This window comes from Octopus bimaculoides, chromosome 22, assembly GCF_046866305.1.
Source record: "Octopus bimaculoides isolate indiv1 chromosome 22, ASM4686630v1, whole genome shotgun sequence".
Classification (NCBI taxonomy): Eukaryota; Metazoa; Mollusca; class Cephalopoda; order Octopoda; family Octopodidae; genus Octopus; species Octopus bimaculoides.
In genome coordinates, this window is record NC_142949.1 from 36,085,973 (window position 1) to 36,101,091 (window position 15,119).

General features: G+C 38.4%; 3 protein-coding genes across 4 annotated transcripts in view; 2 read left to right on the forward strand and 1 right to left on the reverse strand.

The window, feature by feature from the left end:
- The first annotated feature begins 2,154 nt into the window (after nt 1-2,154).
- On the forward strand, nt 2,155-10,038 carry LOC106867857 (protein OSCP1). Of its 2 annotated transcripts, XM_014912901.3 has the most exons (10): nt 2,155-2,718; nt 4,050-4,204; nt 4,696-4,863; nt 5,321-5,401; nt 5,567-5,670; nt 6,397-6,522; nt 7,024-7,102; nt 7,638-7,792; nt 8,263-8,320; nt 9,093-10,038. In XM_014912901.3, exons 1-10 carry the CDS (start codon nt 2,607-2,609, stop codon nt 9,201-9,203), a joined length of 1,149 nt encoding a protein of 382 aa, XP_014768387.1. In that variant the 5' UTR covers nt 2,155-2,606; the 3' UTR covers nt 9,204-10,038. The 2 variants fall into 2 exon arrangements, with proteins under 2 accessions (XP_014768387.1, XP_052831768.1); XM_052975808.2 differs by lacking the exon at nt 8,263-8,320 and having other exon boundaries at nt 2,468-2,718; nt 9,093-9,254.
- Nucleotides 10,039-11,723: 1,685 nt separating this feature from the next.
- On the reverse strand, nt 11,724-13,441 carry LOC106867746 (enoyl-[acyl-carrier-protein] reductase, mitochondrial). Its single transcript, XM_014912712.3, has one exon. The coding sequence runs from the start codon at nt 13,028-13,030 to the stop codon at nt 11,909-11,911; it is 1,122 nt and encodes a 373-aa protein (XP_014768198.1). The 5' UTR covers nt 13,031-13,441; the 3' UTR covers nt 11,724-11,908.
- A 475-nt stretch (nt 13,442-13,916) lies between these two features.
- The window catches only part of LOC106867864 (sperm-associated antigen 17), a 38,620-nt gene continuing 37,417 nt past the window's right edge, over nt 13,917-15,119 (forward strand). The window contains exon 1 of the mRNA XM_052975729.2: nt 13,917-14,398. Within this exon, the coding sequence (XP_052831689.1) occupies nt 14,315-14,398 (84 nt within the window). The 5' untranslated portion in view covers nt 13,917-14,314. The remainder of the gene's footprint in view (nt 14,399-15,119) is intronic.

A 15,119-nucleotide genomic window follows, 5' to 3' on the forward strand; every position in this document is an offset into this window, starting at 1 on the left:
TATTATTATTATTATTATTATTATTATTATTGTTGTTGTTGTTGTTATTGTCGTTCCTATGTGGTCTCCAACAAATCTGATTGAAGCTATTTGACTGATGATTTTTAATGATTAACTTGTAATATATTATTATATTTTCAAATAAAAAACCAAAATCCATGTAAATGTTGTATAATAAAGACTTCTATAAACATAATAACTGTGTTTCTTTATATATTATTTCCTTTGTTTCAATTATTGAACTGTGGCCATGCTGGGGTATCACCTTCAACAAACCAACTTGAACAAACCAACCCACAATACTTCAAAAATCTGTTACTTATCCTATCTCTCTTTTTGTATGTGTGTGTGTGTGTTTGTGTTTGTCCTTCATGGCAACTTGACCATCTGTGTTGGTATGTTTACATCCTTGCAACTTAGCAGTTCAGCAAAAGAAGACTGATAGAATAAGTGTCAGACTTAAAAAGAAAGTACTGGCAAGGTTGTTTATGGAAGACCAGCAGTCATCCATGCATACCAGACTCTCCTCTCCACACCAGCTTGGCGCCAGTGGTGTTGCAACTCATTTCTACAGCTCAGTGAACTGGAGCAACATGAAATAAAGTGTCTTGCTCAAGAACACAACATACAGCTCGGTCTGGGAATCAAACTCACTACCTCATGATTGTGAGCCCGACACTCTAACCACTGAGCCATGTGCCTTCACATTTTTTAACAGAGTAATCTCAATTCTGAAAGGTTATACTAACCCTGTCTCACTTTAATTGTTTTCTGTTCTAGATTGGTGCTTGTAAAACTTGTACATGTTATTGTTTATATGAAATATATGAAAATTTAATTCAGAAATATAGAAACAGTTTCTCCAGTTTTGATATCAACAGCTATTGACAAGCATCATCACAACAACAGGTAAGTCTATTGAGATAGTGTGGCTGTGTTTTTACCTTTTCCCTGTTATTTTCATGTCTTGTAAATGACTTGACGATCTCACTGGTGCTGTTGGCATAAACAAAAAAACAAAAAAAAAAAACACCCAGTACACACTGTAAAGTGGTTGGTGTTAAGAAGGGCATCCTGCTGTAGAAATAATACCAAAGATGACATTGGAGCTCAATGCAGCACTGCAGCTTGCCGGATCCTATAAAACCGTCCAACCCATGCCAGCGTAGAAAAACAGACGTTAAATGATGATAATGGGAATGTGTGTAGAAGTGAGATGGGAAGGTGCTTTAACCAGTATGGACGGCGTCACTATACTCACAGTCAACACCCACGCCCCTTTTTAAGGTTTCAAACTGGGAGAAAGTTGTTCTCAGAACAAGCCAGATAAAAAAAAAAAAATTCCTATCGATCTTACACGAAACTCGGAGTCATGTAGCAGCATTTGTTAGAAAGCTACCACCAATTAACCTCTATTATGCATCTTTACTATTGTCATATCGTTGAGTACTGTTTTGTATTTATTATGAGCCAGAGCTGATCAATACACACACACACACACACACACATACACACCAATCACAAACGCAGTCAGGCACAGGCTCCCATGGAAACAGTTTCCCTGGATGCTATTAGAGAAAAACCTATTATAAACAATATAATCCAAGAATAAAACTGTACCCAACTTCTCAATGTGAACGGAACTGTACCTAGTGTCTGTGTTTATGACAGAGAACCACACACACACACACTACGTGTATGTGTAGTTATACGTATTTATGTTACTGTTGTTCAAATTCAACCTGATCGGAAGACGTGATGGTCACAGTAAGAATGTCGTGTTAAAACATTCCTCTAATGTATAAAATTTTTTAAAGGACGATGATAAAACAAGATCCATCGAAGGCACACAAGCCGCAAGTTTCCCCGTCATTTTTCTAGTCGTTGGGTATCCCGGACTCCATCATTAAATCTGTTTCTTTAAAGATTGTAGATTGTGGTTTGAGGGAGATTAGGCTTCTATTTCTAGACAATCCCACTTTGGTTCGGTTTAGTTCCGCCATGGCTATCCGGTTTTTTAAAGGAGTATCGAGAAATTTATGTTATTTTCTTTATTTGTAAATGTCCGTATTTGGGAGTGGTGTAGCTGCTATTTCTAGCACATAAAAGCGTGTAATCCACATGAGGACACCGTGTAACAGTGGTCTGAGCTACATTCGTGTGACGACCGTTTAGCAACAGTTTGTCCCAGTTGCTAGGCAAAGCGTGAGAAAGCTTCTCTCCGTACTTTTTTTTATAAAGAAGACAAAAACACAATTTAGAGACAAACATAACGAAGTTGTTGGAATTTGGCAGACATTTCGGACTTGGCTGTCTGTTGGAAACAGCCCAACACTTCAGCAAATAGGAACTTGGGTACTAACACAACACGTACACACAAGCATATACGCACGCAGGCTACATATACATAAATATAATACATACGTACATATATATCTATAATATCGGAGAGAGAGAGAAAGAGAGAAGGAGAGAGAGAAGGAGAGAGAGAGAGAGAGAGAGAGAGAGAGAGAGAGAGAGAGAGAGAGAGAGCGCTAGGGAAAAGTTTGAAAACTTGTCGAAGACAAAAAACTCTAAGTCCCGAAGATTAGAGAAAAGACAAAACGATGTCGCTGCGTGCTCTGCCGGCCCTGATTTTAAATCTTGGAGGAGAAATGATGTACATCTTGGACCAAAGGCTTCATGCACAGAATGTGATGCAGGACAAAACGCAAAAAGGTAAAACAACAACGAAAAAAGTACTCAAAGATTTTTACTTTTATATGCGTACGTAAATGTGTGTGTGTTTGTATGCATATGTGTGCACGTATGTGTGTGTGCCTGTATGTATCCTCCGCCTCATCGCTATCCTTATTGTTCTCACTATCATTGCTTTCATTTTTATTGTTTCTTGCTCTATCCTTATCCCTCCCTCTCTCTCTCTTTCTCACTCCCCAAATTTCACTCTATTCCTTTTGTGTATAACTTCGCATCCGTCTGTCTGTCTCTCTCACTTACCCTCACTCCCTCAATCCAAACAAACTCTGCTTTCTCCCCCCCCCCCTTCCCTTACTTTAAACAAACTTTTACACACTTAAGACAAGGTTGTGGGGTTGAAAAGTTCACTTTGTAACCACATAATTCTAGGTCCAGTCTCCAAGTGACACCTTAGGCAAGTATCATAGTCTCAGGTTTGCTACCAAGCCTTGTGAATGAATTTGCGTCACTTGGTTTCTACAACTGGATGTTCTTCCTATCATGAAGCCTTTCACAGACTCTACTGAGTACATTTGGCATCACAACAAGGCAGAGATTGAATAATCCTTGGTGAGACAGGACTAGAGGGACCTCACAACACTACACTTTCTTTCATCCTAAGCAAACCATTTTATAGTATGAACAGTAAGTTGGGATTCTTGTACACAGTAACCTAAAGCATGTAGACCAGTGGCCCACAACATTTTTTGCACCATGGACAGGACAGTTTCGTGCAAGACAGTCTTTCCATGCCTAACACAACACAATGAAGGGCATAATATATAATTTAATTATTACATATAATGCAAAAATCACTCTGCAGACTGTGATAGTCAATAAAATACAAATAAAATTTTAAAATTTATTCTTTCTGTGTGACCCAGTATCTGTTATGGCCTGGTGGACAATGATGAATAGGAAGTGGCTGAAGACACACACACACACACACATATATATATATACACACACAGATATACGATGGGCTTCTTTCAGTTTCCGTCTACCAAATCCACTCACAAGGCTTTGGTCGGCTTGAGGCTATAGTAGAAGACACTTGCCCAAAGTGCCACGCAGTGGGACTGAACCCGGAACTATGTGGTTCGTTAAGCAAGCCACTTACTACACAGCCACTCCTATGTCTATATATGTGTATATCCCTACAGATTTTCTATTGAAATTATGGCCAGCACTGATTTTGTGTTCATGGGTTGGATGGATGTGGTAGTGGCGGCAGCAGTGGCGATGCCTTAAATGTATTAAACCTAACTTAATTCTAATTAAAAACTAAGCCATTCCATTTTTGGTCATTCCAGTTCTGCAGGAAATCGTTGGTACGATGTTCAGTAAACATTTCATGGATGAGTTATTCCGTTTACAGCCTGTTTACTCCAAGAAAGCAATGAGAGCGGTCTTTGACCGTATTGCACATTCTTCTGTCATGCGTTTGAATGCTGCCAGCATGGACAAAGTAAGTGTGCGCATTTTTACAGCCTCAAGTAATTATTATAAATTGTTGTTGATGTTGATGATGATGGTGTTGATGTTGGTGTTGTTATTGTTGTTGCTGGGGTTGATGTTATTGGTGTCAATGTTGTTATTGTTATTGTGAAGGTGCTTGGCTCAGTGGTTTGGCTATTATTATTATTATTATTATTATTATTATTGTTGTTGTTGTTGATAAGGCAGTGAGCTGGCAGAATCATTAGCACACTGGGCAAAATGCTTAGTGGCATTTCATCTGTCTTCACGTTCTGAGTTCAAATTCTGCCAAGGTTGACTTTGCCTCTCATCCTTTTGGGGTCAATAAATTAAATGCCAGTGAAACACTGGGGGTTGATATAATCGATTAGTCCCCTCCCCACAAATTTCAGGCCTTGTGCCTATAGTTGAAAGGATTATTATTATTATTATTATTATTATTATTATTATTATTATTACTGTTGTTGTTGTTGTTTCTAGTTATATGATTTGATGACAATGGGTGTGAAGTACCAATTTCTGATGTGTCTGCAACCCAAAGAGATCCTCTTCATTACAATGAACCACCTTGAGGCCATTATGGAAATGGTCAAAGACAATGCCAGCACCCTGCAGCAGGTGACGAACATCAACAGAAAGTTTATCAAGGTTTGGTTTTATTTTAATTGTCTTATGTGCTAATCACCACCACCACCAACACCACCACCATCACCATCATCACCATCACCACCACCATCACCACCACCATCTACCTACCTACCTACGTTTGGAATAGTTCTGAGTTACACAGAGAAGTTCAAAAGGTCCAATTGTGATGATGGTGATGATGATGATAATGACGATGATGATGATGTTGATAATGATGATGATGATTGTGATGATAAACTTACATTGTATATCTTGTATGTGTGTGTGTGTCCAGCTGACCTTTATCAATCTTATAGACACTTGAAAATAGCGAATGCTATTCGCAAACAATGTAATGTTCATGGTATCAGGAAATTTTTTCTGTACCCACCTTTTTTTTTTTTTTTTTTTTTTTGTCAAAACAGAAAATTTGTTGAAATGCTTTTCCCTGAATTCTGACTTTCGATTCTGTACACAGGTGTATTCTGAGTTATCAGATGGTGAATTTCAGCTTTTGCGTCAGACGGCGTTAAGTTTCTTCCAAGATATTCACGTCAGGGTAAGTGACCACTATCCTCCTCCTCCTCCTCAATCTCTTCCTTATATACCTCCTCACACGCACATACACGTCTACACACACACATGCATACACATGTATACACACACATGCATGCACACACAATATTACATTATATTGTATTCTATACGTTTCCTTGCTTTCCAGGTGTCCATATATTTAAAAGAGAAAATTCAAAATGCTGACGGTTCCTTTGTTTTGTCTCGGTCTGGTCAAGTTGCATGGAACACAGAGATTCCTATTGTTATTAGGTGAGAGATTTAATTACCATCTTCATTTCATTTGTTTAAATACACCTCTTTGTAAGCCTCAGCACATCTTTTTCACCGTTTCCTATCTCTCTCTCTCCTCTCTTTTATTCTAACTGGGATTGCCCATCTACCTCCTTCACTGTAAGACATCTGATTCTGTCCCTCTGTTATATTCCAATCTCTCATCACCTGGCACGAAGCTACTCCCCCACTTCAGTTGAGGGGTCTTTGTCTTGCAAGTTTACTTTGTGACCCTTGCTGGTGCTACATAAACAAATCACCCTGTACACTCTGTAATGTGGTAGGCATTAGGAAGGGTATCCGGCTATAGAAATCATGCCAAAGAAGATAGTTGGAGCTTGGAGCAGTCTTCCTGCTGTCAAACTGTCCATCCATGCCAGCATGGAAAACAGATATTAAATGATTACACACACTCTTTCTTTCTCTCTCTCTCTCTCACACACACACACATATGTTGCTAATAGGAATAAGGTTTGTTAGAAGAAACGAGGGAATTTTTCCTTACTTTATTTATATATACGTACAGAAAGTCTTATAATTTTCCAAGGAAACAAAATAGAATGAAATAAAATAAAGTGAAACAAAGAATTTTTTGTCTGCTACACGCATTCTGAAGAGCTTGCCAAAAAATTCTTGTGCCTGCATATGTGTGCATGTGTTTACCGGTTCCATATTTAAAATTTTAATTTTCAATTCGTTTCTTAGGTCTTTCAATGAAAACGGCAAACTTGTGAAATCCATCTCTGCAAATCCTGGAGGTCGGTACTTACCATCAGTAAAAGGGTCCATAGAGCCAAAAGGAGACCGAGGAACAAAACTGGGATGTAACATGTAAGGGGAAATTTTTGTATATTTTGAGTTGCATAACTGGGGCTGAACATGAAACCATGTGATTTTGAACTTCTTGATATTTTAGATATGAATGTCTTTCATGAAGGTGGCAAATTGACAGAAGTGTTAGCATGCTGGGAAAAGTGCTTTAGGGTTGATAAAATAAGTACCAGCTGTGCACTGGGGTTGATGTAGTTGACTTGACCCCCCCCCTCCCTTGAAACTGCTGACTTTGTGCCAAAATTTAAAATCAATATAGTGTCTTGCACAAAAGCGGTGAGCTGGCAGAGTTATTAACCCATCAGGCAAAATCCTTTTTCATGTTCTGATTTCAAATTCCGCCGAGGTTGACTTTGCCTTTCCTCCTTTCAGGGTCGATAAATTAAGTACCAGTGATACACTGAAGTTGATGTAATCGACTTGACCCCCCCACCCCCGAAATTGCTGGCTCTGTGGCAAAATTTGAAACTAATATGTCTTTCATGTTTTCTATTTTTCTAGATATGCCAATGACAATCACATTGTAACTGCTGATGGCAAAAGCAAGAGTTCTTTATCATGCCGAGGTGGACCAGACGGGGTATTATTCCTTCTCTTTTGTTTTTGTTCTGTTTTCTTCACTTTTTAATCTCTTTTTCCACGATTAAAGGAACTAATTTAGTCACCATCATCTTCATCGTCATCATTTAATGTCCACTCTTCCATGCTTGCATGGGTTCAATGGAATTGGTTGAGATGGATTTTCTCTGGCTTGATGCTCTTCTCTTGCTAATCTTCACCTGTTTCCGAGTCTGGTGATATATTCCCCATGTTTCCATGGAAGATTGGGAACAAACAACTCTGCTTGCATGATGGTGACACTTGTTTACAACTATCACACAGTGTTAAGGCAAGGCAACAGTAACACATGCATACACACACATATACATACATATATGTGTGTGTGTATGTGTGTATTTCAAAGGGCCAGCTTCATCACATTCTGAGGGAGTGCCAGTTAGCTGCTGTACATGCACAACATATCTCCAGATGTCCTCTCCACACAACCACATGCCTCCTACTGCCCATCGTAAGCCCTCCACTTCTCTAATCACTCCTTTCTTTATTACTTCCAGACAGATAACAGTTCTGATGCTAATGCCCTGGCCCAGCTACAGCTTCTCTCCCGTCTGATCGGAATGGCAAGCACGTCACAGAAACCAGAAATAGAACTCAACCTGTTCTGTTCAACTCCAGAGGACAAAGATGATGACGAAAACAGCATCACTCCGTACGTCACTCTATTTAGCTTGTTTGTTGTTTGATTTATTGTGTAAGTTCAAGTTGGTGTGTTGTCCTGCGGTAGACTAGGTCTGTAAATTAAAACAATTGCACAAACTGACATTAATAAAAAATATATGTGTTGAGTTTGTTTTTAACATTCAGAATTTCATATGCACACATATACACCTAAAGGGGGTACACACACACACCATTCTCATGTACACCAAAGGCTTAGATGCATGCATGTATGCCTACTTATTGACCTACATACACTTGCATGCATGTATCTTCCCTAGAACAAGAAACCTGTTTCTCTCCCCTCTGTCATACTTTAACCTCTCATCCCCTGAGATAAAGCCCCTTCCCTCAACACTGCCCTCCATCTGGCTGTAAAGCAAGCTTCTCAACCACGCAGCCATGTTTCTTCTCTAAATTCTTGGCATTTTCCCTTTTTTTTTTCTCTTCTTTCCATTTCAGACCCTCTATTATCAGAGATGCTACAAAACCCTTGGAGATTATGATTGATGCCTCAAAGGTTTGCTAATTGTTATTATTTAATTAACAGAAATGATTAACATTAATTATCTTCTTTCGACTCGTTTCTGTCATTGGACTGCAACCCAAATGTTTATTTTTCCCTTTTAGCTCTGGTTCTTACTCTATTGGCCTGTTTTGCTGAACCCCTAGGATCCTGTATTGATGTAATCCAGAGATAATAATCCAGTGGAGGGAAGGGGCTGTATCCATAGCTTTTGCAGGTCCCTCCAAGACTGGTGAGATGAAATGATGTAGATCAGGGGTTCTCAACCATTTTTTTAATCTCTGAACCCCTTTGATTACTATTTTATTCTAGTGTACCTCCCACCTCCCAGGCACTTGTTTTGAAATTCCCATTTTGTTTTTCACACATTAACTCGTGTTGGTTGAATTATGTAAAATGTTGGAGAAAGAAACCTAACTGTTTCTTCTAATACATACCAATACACACATCTAAAGCAGAATATTTTAGGGGCCCTTAAAATACTATTGTGGACCCCCAGTTTAGTATTTTGTTGCATGGAACCCCCAAAATCTTTGAGAACCACTGATGTAGACGATTATTTTGAACAGCTGCAAGTTTCTCTCTGTAGGAAAAATATGAGCAAGGAAGAAATTCCGTGGGGAAAAAATATTCTGGGTGGAAAGACTGGGTGTGTGGGTAGCGCAGGGTTTGGATTGTGTATATGGTGGTAAGAATAGTTGTGTAGTCACAATGATGGAGATGATGCTGATGATGCTTATATTTTTGTTTTGTTTTCTCTCGACAGAAACAGTCAAGTGATGAACTGAATCGGATCATGGGAGAAATGTCTGTTGAGGTGAACTCGGCCTCCGAAGTTGAGGAAGACCTGTTGGACTTGATGGATGCTGCTCATTGAAATGTGTATATGTGGGTTGAAAAGGACATTACAGTTTCTACAATGTTGCAGGATTCATTTAATCCCTACATGAATACCAGTCACATATTTGCAGTGCCTTTAGTGACACTCACCTTCTGAACTTTAGGATGTCACAGCCACACACGTAACAGGGTGAAGCGTAACAGGGGCATCAATAATGAGCCTAAGATAAATTATACTTAGGATCTTTAACCGAAAGACCTATCATTCCTTGTATCTTTAGCAGATCAGTCATACTTTGGATCTTTAGTCTAAGATCAATCGTACCTAGGTTCTTTAACCAAAAATCAATAATATTTAGCTGACAGTCGATCATATCTTGGATCTTTCCCCAAAATTAATCACACTGTGGATCTTTAGCTTAAGATCAATCATACCTTGGATCTTTAGCTTAAGATCAATCATGCTTTGGATCTTAGCTTAAGATCAATCATACCTTGGATGTTAGCTTAAGATCATTATATATATATATATATATATATATACATACACATACATGCTAATATTGAACAGTGAGAATAAGTGTTCAACACTGCATTGGTGGATAAATATTCTTTATTAGTAGGTTAACGAGGGGCTACCATTGGGTTCATGTAAGATTTCTTAGCAATTATCAAGCCTGCCATATGGGTCGTTGATACTTGGCCATGACTGTATATATATTAATGTAATAAAAGAATATGACAAGATAATGTTACAAATAATAATATTAATAAATGAATAAATAAAGGAAAAAAGTTTGTATCTTTCAGAATCAAGTTGGTAACCAACTGCTGTATGAGGTCGAGGAATAATAAAGTTGTTCTATTTCTAAGTTAATTGCTTGACTTTTATCATTCATATCAAAAGTTGAAATAGCTCTACAGATACGGCTGGTGTTGTTTGATCCCATGTTCTCCTTATGGAGCTGACAACTCCACTGTTTAGAACAGCACACTACAGTTTTTTAAAATTAGGATTAATTGCTCCTTTAAATTTTAGTTTTTAATGTAAAAATCCTATTTAATATCAAATCAAATTATTAGCTAATTTAAGAACCAAACTAGAAGATCCCTTTCAGTCATGAACAACCATGGGATGCATGTAGAGAGTTCCTCTCCCAGGCACAAGTCTGGATAAGGTTGTTTATAGAAGACTAGCAGTCACCCATGCATACCATCCTCCCCTCTCCATGCCACTGATGTTATCCAAGGGAAAGGCAAAGGCTGATACAGTGACGTCACAACTCATTTCTACAGCTGAGTGGACTGGAGCAATGTGAAATGAAGTGTCTTGCTCAAGAACACAACACAGCCCAGTTTGGGAATTGAACTCACTGCCTCATGATTGTGAGCCTGATAACCACTGAGTCAGGCGCCTTTACAAACTATGACAACACTCTTTTATAATATATATATATATATATATATACACACACACACACACACACACACACACACACAAGAATAAGGGCAGGGAATCGTCAATTAATAATAGAATTAATAATTAACAATTTTGCCAAGTAGTTCAGTATGAAAAAACCTTTATCGGTAAAACCATTTATCATCATAAATATACAGGGATTAGCATTGAGTTGCTTCTCCAACATACTGAAAATTTAGAAATAGCAGTCAAAGAACTACTGATTCTAAACTACAAATTTTTCTCTAAATGGATGGCGCCATCCATTTAGAGAAAAATTTGTAGTTTAGAATCAGTAGTTCTTTGACTGCTATTTCTAAATTTTCAGTATGTTGGAGAAGCAACTCAATGCTAATCCCTGTATATTTATGATGATATATATATATATATATATATATATATATATATATATCTGGCAATTGGCTGTGCTTGAGAAGACATGTCAGGCTAAGTGAAGTGGTCATGACCAGTGCTGAGGACATGTAAAAGGCACCGGTGCTGGTAACACATAGAAGACACCCAGTACACTCTGTAAAATGGTTGGCATTAGTAGCGGCAGGAATCGAGCTGTAGGAGCCAAGCTAAAACAGGACTGGAACCTGGTGCAACTCTCTTTTCATTGAAGAAAATCTGAAGGCAGTTAGTTTTTGCTTTTGCAAGAGTATTCAAGGGATGGTGGTTTTATCATGTATGTTTCCTCAGCCATATTGATGTCTGCCAACTTTATAGGTGGCATGAACGTTCTCACCAAAACATCGTCGTCCTTGATTCTAGAGGAAAAAATTATGCTCCTTACCTTCCAACACCCTTTTAGGATATCTGAGCTGTTCATAAACGACAGCAAACGATGTGCGTGCATCACTAGGTTTTCTGCTTACTGAGTCACTGCATGATGGGGTCTGAGCCTGGATTGACTAATGACCATAATAATTGAAGGGAAAAGGTTGCACCTCAATCTCTGCACATATGTAACTTCCTTAGGCTACATATTTTTGAAGAATTATTAGATTAAACAAAGAATGCAAAAGTCTGTAAGCTTACTGGGAACCTAGTCTACAACACTCGTTACAATTCGAAATAAAAACCACAAATATACAATATTTTCACAAATATATATTGTGCAAAGATATTTATATATGAATAATATATTTAAAATATGTTTAAAGCTTTACCTATTACATTAATTGCATGAGATAATTGTTACAGCTTTCAGTGTTTTAATTAATAGAAAAGTTTTACGCAAGTCTTAAAAATATATTGGTCCTTCCATTAAGCTATTTAGATCACAATAAAGTTTTATCCATAACAAGAATTTGTTTCTTACTAAATCCCTTGAGAGCCTCAGCAATTGCTTTATCAAAGGATGTGATAGGAACCAGTTCAGAAATTGGCGCTAATAGTTTAGACTGGCGTGCCAGATGACAAAGATCTAGCAGCATTTCGGTTTTTTGGGGTGTGTTGAAATTGTCAATATTCCACTGGCTCATCCAAAAACCAACCAGCTTTAAGGATTTAAAAATAAACACACCAGTAGGAACAGTAACCGGTTGTTTAGACATACCGCCATAGGTAACCATGTAACCGTTAGGGGCAAGGTTTCGAAGAAGTTCGGTGGCCGCTTTTCCGCCAACGCAGTTAAAGCCCAATTTCGGTGCTTTGCCGAGATCCTTCATCAAAGCTTTCATATCAGGGGTACGACAGAATTCCTCAGTGACAACATGGGTAGCACCTAGTGATTTCAGGTCGGTTGTTAGTACATCGATGTCAGGTCTCGCTCGAACTATGTTGACGGTCCGAAGCCCCCACGCAGAGGCCAACTGAATAACAGCCTGACCAACACCACTGTTAGCACCATTTTGAATAATCACGTCACCAGGTTCAAGATTGACGAAATCTTTCATCATTCTGTAAGCAGTACAAGGATTAACAGCGATAGTAGCTGCTACTAAGGGCGGGATGTCGTTCGGGATCTTCTGTACTTCGGATTCACCGTAGACTGCATGTGTTTGCCATGTACCAGAAGCTGTTTTCAGAGGGAGGATCCAGTCTCCAGGTTTGAACTTTTTCACGTTATTACCGGTTTCCAAAACCTCACCGACACCTTCATTTCCAGCGATAGCAGGAAGTGGTGGCTTTATCATGTACGTTCCTTCGATCATATTGATATCCGATGGGTTAATAGGTGACATCAACATTTTCACCAAAACATCGTTGTCCTTGATTTTAGAGGGCAATGGATGCTCCTTACTTTTCAGTACTTTTTTAGGATCTCCGTTCTCTTCGTAAACAACGGCAAACGATGTTCGTGCATTACTAGAGAATAAACGTGGACAAGAATGTCTGATTATCGAGTAATTGGAAAAAATACTGACTCGGACGAGGTTTCTCAATACCGCAGCCGCCATGTTCGAAGAAGTAATATAAGAGTTATCTCCCTTGGTAAGCTTTTAAAAATTATTTTCTTTTGTTGTTGCAGTCGTTAGTGTGCGGCCATGCTGGGGCATCACCCTAAACGGAAAAAATATTTCGAGTCACTCAAAAAATTTACCATTTCTTTTAAAGCCTGGTACTTATCCATCAACTTCTTTTCCCTGAACCACTAAGTTAAAGAGACGTAAACAAACCAGCACCGGTTAAGCGATGTTAGGAGATAAACACACACACACATATACGACGGGTTTCTTTTAGTTTCCGTTTACCAAATCGACTCACAGGGCTTTGGTCAGCCTAGAGTTATAGCAGAGGACATCTACTCAAGGTGCCACGCAGTGGGACTAAACCCGGAACCATGTAGCTAGAAGCAAACATCTTACCACACAGCCACTCCTTCGCCTTTTTATTTTTTTAAAATTGATTTTTGAAGCTTGTCAGCTTTTGGGAGTTCAACCTTCAGAATGGAAAGCACTTCGCATAATATCAGTGGTGCACCATGATTTCTACATCGTTGAAACTAAAATCTCCCCTGCCCGAGTAAATTTATCAGTAAATAAGCAGCCACTTAACACACTAGAAATAACAGCCAAATTTTCTTAACGACACACTATCTGAATAAATAAATAAATAATGCCAAACAAAAAACACCGGCATGGCCCTGTGGTTAAGAATTTCGTTTTGCAATCATGTGGTTTCTGGTTCAGTCCCACTTTGCGACACATTGGGCAAGTATCTCTTCTACTACAGACCCGGCCGACCAAGTGTGAGTGAATTTGGCAGACGGGAACTGTGTTGAAATCCGTCGTGTGTATGTGTGTGTTTGTCCCCCATCTTCTACCATCGCTTGTCATTTTTTTCACATCGAATTCCGACATAATCCTTAACAACACAGTCCGAAACGTTTCAGAAAGTTATGAGGAAACATCGAGGTGTGTGAATTATCCGAAACTCCTCTCCCCTCTCACAATAAGTTCCAATATAACCCTTATCTACACTATCTGAAATGTATCTCTGGAAAATTTCCTTAAAAAATATGCATTTTTCAGAAAGTTATGAAAAAAAAAAAAAGTATCAAGAAGAGGCACGTATCTGAAGTTATGCCGTTATGCAGAAATTATTTATTGTACTTTTGACGTTCCATAGTTGGTTGCGTGACACTAATTATAGCGTACCCGTTTCCTAGTAACGGTAGCGTTGTGTGACCATGACTTGATAGACGGAACTTTACTACTTCACCAACGTCAGGGTGTGACACAATGTCTAAGAAATTAGGGAAGTATACTAATGGACACGCTACGGCGAAATGGGAACACGGTCTTGCTAGGGAACAGCTGCATGAGGTATGTTTATCCTGTTTTGGTTATTTTTCCCTCGTTCTGTGTATCCTTTATATTCTTTGAGAAATATAAATTCTTACACACGCGCAGTTTTATATATTTTTCTTGCTTCTTTTCTTACTATTCGATAAAGGGTTCACCCGAAACGTCTGCTTATTTCTTTTACCCCCCGCCCTTTTTTTTCAGCTTACAATTTATTGTGCACAACTTCTTAATTTTTGTGTGTTTACATTTGGTCTATCACCCTTTGAATTGTTACTTCCGAACCTTTCACGTCGTTCAACTGTCCGTCTCCTGTTCCATTTGTTTTACATATTGGTAATGCAAACAGGAAGAATAGAACTCAAAATATGAGTATATGTATATTTTCATTAATATTTAGCAGAAGCAACAATGTGGCTCAAGGGTCGGGAGTTTAGTCCGTTGACACTTATCAACTTAGCTCTATTTCTTCTGCTATATATATATATATATATATATATATATATATATATATAGTGCTGAAAACAAGATTAAACAAGTTTTTCAACACCTTTCTTTTTTCTTGTTGACAGTTTTCATAAAAACTTGGAAGAACTTTTAAAAGTTATTTTCCATTCTGTTTTCGTCACAAAACGGTTTCCCTCCCACAACATATTTTTCGGCATAACTACAGATGAATACCTGTCCGACTTTGTTGCCTCATAACTTCCAGAAAAATGGATACTTTTTAACGAAAGTTTCA